The sequence below is a fragment of the Trachymyrmex septentrionalis genome, unplaced genomic scaffold (assembly GCF_001594115.1).
Source record: "Trachymyrmex septentrionalis isolate Tsep2-gDNA-1 unplaced genomic scaffold, Tsep1.0 scaffold8, whole genome shotgun sequence".
Lineage (NCBI taxonomy): Eukaryota > Metazoa > Arthropoda > Insecta > Hymenoptera > Formicidae > Trachymyrmex > Trachymyrmex septentrionalis.
Genome location: NW_017305987.1, coordinates 4246482 through 4255998, shown reverse-complemented (window position 1 = coordinate 4255998; position 9517 = coordinate 4246482). Strand labels below are relative to the sequence as shown.

Here is a 9517-nt window from a genome sequence, read left to right as displayed (position 1 = left end):
GGGGGGGGGGGGGGGGGGGAGACTTGATATCTTAATTTAAAGCATCGACTTCATTTATGATGCTTCTAGATAAACTATTAAAATTCGAAAATTATTAATCAAAAGGAAATCGTTACATTAACGAGCAAAATATAAAAAAAGAAGAAATGTCTGTATTAATTTATTTTTAATTTATATATAAAAAAAATTCATTGTATCATCTTTGAAATGAAACTGAAAAGAAGCAATGTGACAGAAATTGAAAATAAGACATATATCCGTTCGCAAACAGATGAATGATCTGCAGTCGGGTTAAATAACGAACGATCAGACAGATTGAATCCAGACGCGATTCTTGCTGCGACTATCGACCGTAGGGCGATATTAGCCACGGTTGAGTTGTCGGCTCGGTTCGGCTCGGAAATGAAAAAATATATTGCCCGCCGTGGAGCAGAAACATCCGGCTGAACGAAGCGCCTATTTTTCTCTTTTTTTATCATCCCTCGTCGCCCAGAATAAAAAATAATTTACGCGAGCTCTTTACATATTTTTCTGGTTTCAATTTTCCTGCGCAAGACGATTTTGATTCGACAAAACTAACTCTGTTGTAATAATACAAACTTCAAAGTACTCTTGAAGTATTTATAAAATATTGACATCAAACTCTTCAGAGAAGCAAGGCTATGCATTTTTCTATGTATATCCTTGAATGATTTGTTTATATCATTGGAATGCAGTTAATAAAACATTCAGATTTTTCTGCCAAGAAATAAGAATTTAAAACACAAATATGGAAAGAAAGATTTTGTTGAAATATTTAGAAATTCAGTTGAATACAAGTCCAAAAATAATTTTGTTAAACTATAAAAATAATTATAAAAATTATTTATAGAAATAATTGTAGAAAACTCAAGCATGACGAGCAAAGCTGCAAACAATTTTGACATTCAGCCATCAGTTTGAGCGTCCCACACAGAAAAAAATGTCTGGTTAGATTAATTGAGATTCTGATTAAAAATAGACGAATCAGAAGGTTAAATTTACTAAAATTCTAGTTGAGATAATCGAAATTCTAACTGCTACCATCAAAATCTTCTGATTCATCTATTTTCAATCATTTTTCTCAGTGTACATATTTATTTTAATAGTCTAACAAAATTATTTTTAGACCTGTATCTAGCTAAACTTTAGATACTTCATCAAAACCGTTCTTTCTGTGAATACAATTGTGTCTTGAAATAACAAATTAAATCTTGTCTAGACGGATAAAATTATTAGGACGCGAGCATGGCGATTAGCGATTCAATTTCAATCCTTTCGACGAGGTAAACCTACGAGCAGTTTCAAGGAGGAGGATGAAACGGGAAACAACGGGTTCGGTAGCCTCTCGTTGCAATGCTCGCAGAGACATATCGATCGCCGTATGCGTTTATATTTCTTATCCGCGCGACAAACGAGGAACAGCGCGTAATACTGAATGGCCGTTCGTATACACGCTTCGCTCTTTGTTTGCCTGCCTTTCGTTCGTCGCCCTTGTCACGAAAGCGTAATTCGCACCCTCGTGCACCCTCCTACCGTCTTCCGGTGTTTAGCGACGAAGAAAATCTTAAAAAATCCAGCATGACATCGCCGCCAGACGTTGTGTTTGCAGAAGCTTTTTGACGTTACATCACGATTTTTTGCTCGAAGCTTCCATCTTGCTCACAAAAATCATAAGATTCGAAAATAGTAAACTCGAAGAAAATAAAAATTGTCTGCAAAATAAATTTTATATAAATTATTCTGCATAAATTCTGTATAAAATACATGATTTTCGAAACGAGAGAATAGTGTCAATTATACCATGTTATAAAGTTTTTATTTCTCAACATTTGAAAATGGTGATTCTTATTTTTAATGCTGAAAAAGAAAATAAGGTTGAAAAAGTTCCATTATCCACAGATTTTTTGAGAAATCAATTATTTTTAACAACTATAAATTTAAACACTTAAAATTTTTTCTTCTGCTACGAAAAAAATACATAAAGATCGCAAATCTTGCAAATCAGTTTAATATTAAATATTAGCAATTAATTTTATTAATTTATATATAATATCACTTATTGTTATACTTATAATATCACTTATTACATACAGGGTGCGGCAGAGAAACTTACCGATATCTGCAATAGTTTCGTTTTTATTAACCTTTAAAAAAAGTAAGTTTCTCTGCCGCACCCTATACTTATAAACAATAAAATAATCTTTATAATCATATTTATTTCACACATACATATACATACTCATATTGGGGGGGATCCCGTTTGCCTACATCACTTTTGCCGACAGTTCGTTTGCAAAAATTATTGCCTACAGTTCGATTGCCTACATGCATTTTTGCACACAAATAAAAATTTTAGAAACGAAGTTACTTTTGCCTACATGTATTATTGCCTATAACTCGATTGCGATAGTAACTCCGTTTCTAGAATTTTTATTTGTGTGCAAAAGCGCATGATAGTAATCGAGTTGTAGGCAATAATTTTTGTATGCAAACGAACTGTCGGCAAAAGTGATGTAGACAAACGATACTGTAGGCAATCGATTTGTAGGCAAAAGCAATCATCTCCACATATTGTAAAACAATATTTAAATTTCTTATTGCTTACATTACATATGTTATAAATATACAGTATTACATAAAAAAAATTCAAAGCAGAATTTCTAAACAATTTGAAAAGTGATGGAGCTTTTTAAAAAGTATTTTCTTTTTCAATATTAAAAGCCTTATAAGAAACACTTATTATATTTTTGAGAAATGAAAAATTGATCAAAAGTTATTCTACTGTTATATTTGTCTAAATAAAAGTTTGTTAAAAACAGGTGTTATATATACTGAAAATCACAAAACATAAATAGAAGATTTAAAAAATTTTTTTCCTGTTCATACTGCTGTCGTGGCACGTAGATTGCCGTGAATAAAACATCACGCGGAACGAGGTCAATTTCGTGAGAATTATTGCGGATTTACCTTTCTCACAATTCGCACTACGAGGATAACCTTCGATCGATAATATTTACACGAACTAACACGCGCGGGACTAATCCAAGAAAACTGCTTGGACAACGCACTAATATGGCATGAAACGTGGGATTGAACGCGCCAGACATTAATTCTACGGATCCGTCATTATTCAGGTTCTTCAATAAATCTCTCGATACATTATTCTGCGCACATGATACACGAGTACATTACGGCCTCTAATCCCGGTCCTTTGAGAATATAGGCTTTGTCGATCTAATAAGTTACCAAGTGAAGAATTTAATGGAAAAGTTTAAACATAACGGATTATCAAAGACTACTGGCCCTCGCTAATAATAATTAGTTTTAATTTTAGTAATTCTCTAGATACATTTAATTTATTCACTATTATATAATTAATATATAAAAAATTACAATGTACGAAAACAGAAAAGCTCAATTTTGCAGTAAAATACTTTTTATTAGTATTGATATATAATTACACAGATAATTAATTTAAGATGCATAATGTATGTATGTGACAAGTACAAATATCTTATCAAGAAAAAAGTCGATTTCTGTAAAAAGGGAGTGAATTGCTAAAATTAAAATTAATTAAGATCTAGACTGAAAATCTAGGAATGAAATAACGAGCTGACAATGATTTCACGCCGTTTCGTAACATTTCATACTCTCTCCTCGTTATTGTTCTCAGATTAACGATCCGTCGGGACAGTTGGCCCTTAATTCTGAGCATGGAACAATCTGTCACTGGTAACAGGTGTTAAAAGTTTATTGCATCGCTTTTAACGCGCTTGCAAACATGTTGCCTTAGCTACGGCGCGACATAGCTGATTTTTCACTCACGAGGAAAATGCGACCGATGCGTCCGCACCAGTATCACTGAAATATTACACCCGCTGCAGCAAAATATCTTTGAAAGCATGGTTTCGCACTTGCCTTTGAAGTACGTAAGTCACGGCAGATAGTGCTCTGCATGGGCGGTACTCGTAGGGAAAAAGAAGGAAACTTGGATATAAGAGGTACAAAAATGTATTTTCCTACGGTACTCCTGCGTCGAATAAAAACATCATCGCGCGAAAAGGAGCATAAAATTATTATCATACTCCTCTAGCGAGCATTACATTACACATTCGGGGAATAATAATGTTGTCGGTGCGTCGTATCTTTATATAACTTCGTGTACAATGATTAAGAAATTTGTATAACGGGCCAAGACAAGTAGGACGAATTTTGTTTTTACGTTTCATTTTTTTCCAGCTACGCTATTTATAAACTTAAATCAGCACAGCCATTATTTTTGTCAAATCGGCTTGAGCAATGCAATAGCAATAAATTAGCAACAGAAAAACGTTGAATTTCTGCCCATTTTCTCAATTTTGCTGCAATTGGCTGTGTCAGAGCCTTGAACAGGCGTTTGAAAGTTTAGTCTTCTGCAAGGTCTACGATTGGAAACTTTGTAATATCATTACTAGTGCGGATAATAAAGTACCTTTTACGGTTTCAGTTTAGACCAACGAAGAAATCTGATAATTGCTTGTTTAAGCAATACATCAGCTGCTTATACGTGACGTTACATAGAACTGAATTGCTTGCGACGACTAATTTTTCATCCTCTTGTTTATATATTTTTTATGTTAAAATATGAAATACATGCACAAAAAGAATGTATTGTATATGTAACATTTGTCTCTCTAACAAATGTTATTCTTATTACATATATAGAAGTTATTATAAGTAAAAATAATTATGGTAAGTATTGTTTAATAATTTTCTATATTTTTATTATTAACTTATGTATAATACGCGTATAAAACTGTAATATATAATTCAAAATTTCAAACACAAATATCACTAATTTAAGAAAAATTCTCAATATTCGATATACTCTCTAAATTTATGTCATATAATTAGTATTTTAATTATGTAATGCTCAAACATTTTTCCTTTTTTAATTGAATTTCATTGATTATTCAGTGCTAAGTATGCCACTGGGTAATTAATGACTATCCACTGATTCAGATTTAGAGATTAATGTTAATGTTAAATTTATTGCAAATGTCACTATTGATTGTATGCAAACGAACTGTGCAATGAGCAGTTTTGTATTGCAAACAAAAGTCAATAATAGATTAAGAGTTACGATAATAATAGATTAAGAGATACGAGAATTATCGTGTTACCGATTGAAATTGATTTTATCTATTTTAGCACGTTCGCGTATATCATTATTTATTCCATGGGGGGGGGGGGGTGTCACCCAATTTATTTGAAAAATACATTGATACGTGAAAACGTGTAAAATGCAGGCCACGATCTATACTTTATATTTTGCGTAAAATATTTAATAATTATCAACATTTATAAAAATAGCTAAATTCTAAAAAAATAGTTAAACAGTAAAAAAAATCGTTAATACATCCATCGTGTAACATTTTTTTTTTTTAAAGACGTATGCTGCTTAATTTAAAAAATAAAATAAATCGTAATTTATGAATACAATTTTGTTTTAAACGTTTCTCTTTTAAGATACAATTTTTACGTTTTACTATTATGTAAAAAATAAACAAAAAATTCTTATAAGCATATTATTATATTCTTAATATTAATATTTTGAATTTATTTTAGTCAATACCTAAAAAGTAAGATATTATCAAAAGATTAAAGAAAGAAATTTATTCGACATACGATGCACCACGATTATACTTGATAGTTCATTAATGTTACCTCAGTACATGACGTTCCGTAATTAGGTCGCTTATGCATATATCATTGTGTGAGCGCATTTTAGGCGCTCAGTGCGATAAGTACTCATTATGCGACAATCTATAAAGCTTTTTAAAAGGAGGGTAATATTTCTTTCCCGCCATCTATAATATATTATCTATAATTAACTAAGAGTATTAAAGATGCACAATAAAGAGAAAAATTTATATTAGAAAAATGCACATTATACAAAATAAGTAATCGATAACGCAAGGAAATTATGTTAAAAGTCCAAAATAAAATAAAATATCCAAAAAAACTGTTTACAAAAAGAAAGCTATAGAACAGAATTTATATAATAAATATTTCCATATACCATTAATTGTTCACACAGCAATTGGTGCAAGTTGAGATTGACATCTGCCGATGTAAGATTTATAGACATAAATTAGATTACGTTTTATAACTACTATTACGAAAAATTGTATGTAAATCACAGGGTTCAAAATATCTCGTATCTGTTACATAACAAAAACGAGATGAAACGGAAATAGAATGATTTATTTGCCCTCCTGCGTGCGAATGCAATATCGATACACAGCAATTCCCACGTGTATCTACTCAAATTGGCTTGTCTACCGCGCGATAGAATCTACCTTCTCAAATAGCACACAATCGAATACCGTTTACGTCATCCCGTATATAGTCTCCTTGTATATATCCTCAGAACAACGTCTTATTCTTAGCATTCCTCATTTTTATCAAGCAAATTATGTATTCCCGTCCATCGGGAAGAGAGAAAAACAAAAGCTTATATTAGAACGATATTCTTGTCATTTATCGATTTATATCTCTTGCGGAAAGCAAATACGATTCTGATTTCACACTAGAAAAATTACGAGACTCAAAATTCGATAGAGAGTAGTCAGTTGGCTTCTTATCATTCTTGTTCAAATTTTTTAAGTAGCCGTGCGTAAATTCGCATGCTGCGGTAACAATCGCCGATACGGAATCATACAAACCTGTGTTCAGTCGTGCAACACAAAAGACGACTAAACACAAGAAGGAAACTAGCAACCCTGACTTACCTTGCGTGCTGCCGTTGGGCTGGCCGGCCTGCTGCGGTAGTACGGGGTAGAGAGGCGAGGGATGGGGCGATGGTTGATTGCTGCTAGGGGCTCCTGCAGTAGAATGGGGGTTGGCAGTCGTCGGGGTCGGTGTGGCCGAGGGTACCGCTTGCTGGGATTGCTGCACGTTACCGGCGGACGTGGGTGTTGCCGCGGGGGTGCCGTCGCCACCCCCGGTACCACCAATCATGGTACCTCCAGGAGGTTGTTGCTGCGACGGTTGTTGTTGCTGCTGTTGCTGAGGCGCTTGCTGCGGTGACGGTGGTTTTTGCGCGTCCGTCGCCGACTCGCTTATCGTTTCTGTAATGAGAAGCGCAATCCGGTCTTGAATATTAATTCACCCGAATCTCGTGGCGTCCTTAGAGTGCACGTCGTTTTTAAGGATACTACTGGCACCAGGATTAATTCGGAAACATCCGCGGTGAGCCAATTTCCAAGGTAGTTATGAGAAATTTGCATAACATTGCATGCGCGTGATTAAAAAAAACCAAAAAGATGTTATGTCCGCATTAGATTAAAGATTAACCCTAGAACATTATCGATATGTAAATTTTACATACAAGTGAGGGAGGTCATTTCAGTGACCATTAGGAAATCCAATCTAGGTAAAAGCTAGGATAAACGGACGTAAGCTTTTAAAAATTCTGTAAGTTTTGTGTATCAGTATCCACTGCACGGAAAGAAATTTGCTGAAAGTATCTAAAAATTTAACTGGATACAAATCTCAAAATAATTGAAGTATGATGCGTAATGGTACGAAAAGTTTTGACATTCTAACAATTAGTTTGAGCGTCTTATTTAATTATTTTAATAATTCAATAATATTTATGTCTAAATTTATGCAATGCCACGTAATATGAGTTATTTGTTGTAACAGACTGCTCCGAATTTTTCTAGGCTCAATAAAAAATTTTTATGATAAAATTCTTATTATATTTTTCACAATAAGTTCTTTACATTTTTTAAAATACTAGGAACGTCAAATCGATGATCTATTATAATTAAATTTGGGGATTATTAATATTTCGGACTGATTGTATTGAAAGACCGAAAATAAAATCAGCACGCAGTGATTTCTGAGATAACTTTATTTAAACATACATATACACATATGTACGTACTAGTCTAATATCTATCTTTGACCGAAAGTAACGCTTCTTTGTTAAGTTGATTCAGTCACAGTTCACTCTTGTTTTAATTAATCAAATTCCAATCCAATATCAATTTTAATCATAAGTCTGATACAAGCATTAGGTCTTTTTGTTAATTCAAATACAATGCAACACATAACGTGTGTCACTTCGACAAAAACTTTGCACAATTGAACGTTAATTAAAATTATAAAGTAAAAAACTATAAAAAAGAGAGATGGCAATAGCCATCATAAAGGATAAATGGATCGAATTTATATAGATGGATTAAGTTCAATTTTACGAGGAAGAACATCGACTCGAGTGGAATTTCAAAGGTCGAGTATTTTCAGTACATTGTAGTTGGAGTTTCTCTCAGTCATATTAGAACTCAGAACAGAGAACACAAAGCTCAACAACGGCTTTGCCGCAGTCGGCAATGCAACGATTATGGGCGTCACGTTAATTTGATGCACCGAGAAAACGAATGTGACGTATAAGTAAATTTCGGAAATGTAGTAATAAATGTGGTAATCTATTATTAAAACCTTAAAATTAGCGCTTCATCGATCTAAATTTTAACAAAGAATAATGTGTGTATAGTAATTTAATGCTCGTATATAAAAAATATACATATAAAGATATATAATGAATATTTCTAAATATTTTATTTAAATATTACAGATATTTGAAAATCTTAAAAATTATTTACATTAAAATAAAATTGTTTTAAAAATATCAAAAAATATCAAAAGAATATAATACACGTATAAAAACAAAAGAGTGACACTATGAATTAAAAAAATTTATATTTTCTACGAGTTTCGTAACGCAAAAATATATCGATCCTAGCAAATATTTTTTTATACTGCATACAAAACATAATTGCAAAAAGAGATCTTTTCGATAGCAGTTTTTTAAAATATTGATATTCAATTTAGACGTAAACTGAATAATGACATTAAGCTTTTTTTAATGTATATCTAATATTATATGATATTGCTATCGATATTTTTCTTTCGATGATTACTCTTACGCGATATTTCTCCGTATTTTTTGCTATTCATGTCACCTCGCATTTCTCGGATCTCCATCGATTTTGCAATTAATTTAAATAAACATATCTCTCTCTCTCTCTCTCTCTCTCTCTCTCTCTCTCTCTCACGTAGTAACCGGCGGAATGACGTACGTTGATAAATAGCCCTATGTCATTGTCGTCGACAATCCCCAGCCAAGTTCCACAACTTCCTGCGATAATCTGACGAAACTGTGAGCGGAATTCTTTAATTACAAAAGGTGGGATGTAGAAGAGCCATGCTCTCTCAAAACTTGTCTCGAAAAGTTCTGACTGTTTGGACGAGAATATGACTGATGACGGAACTCACGAAATAGTTTCGGGAACCATGAGAGTCCCAGAATTTTCTTGACGAGGGATACAGGCTAACTATTGTTACTTTAAGTATTGAGAAAAGATAATTATTATAATAATTACACCTGAGAAGTCCTTGCGACAAGAGAAACTAAATAGGTATTTTGAAATCTATTATCTCGTTA

General features: G+C 32.8%; 1 protein-coding gene across 9 annotated transcripts in view; it reads right to left on the bottom strand.

Annotated features, from left to right (window-relative positions):
• The window catches only part of LOC108754485 (phosphatase and actin regulator 2), a 302039-nt gene that overhangs the window by 173315 nt on the left and 119207 nt on the right, over positions 1 to 9517 (bottom strand). For all 9 annotated transcript variants that reach the window (XM_018496802.1, XM_018496805.1, XM_018496804.1 and 6 more), the window contains one exon: positions 6795 to 7133. In XM_018496802.1, the coding sequence (XP_018352304.1) occupies positions 6795 to 7133 (339 nt within the window). The remainder of the gene's footprint in view (positions 1 to 6794; positions 7134 to 9517) is intronic.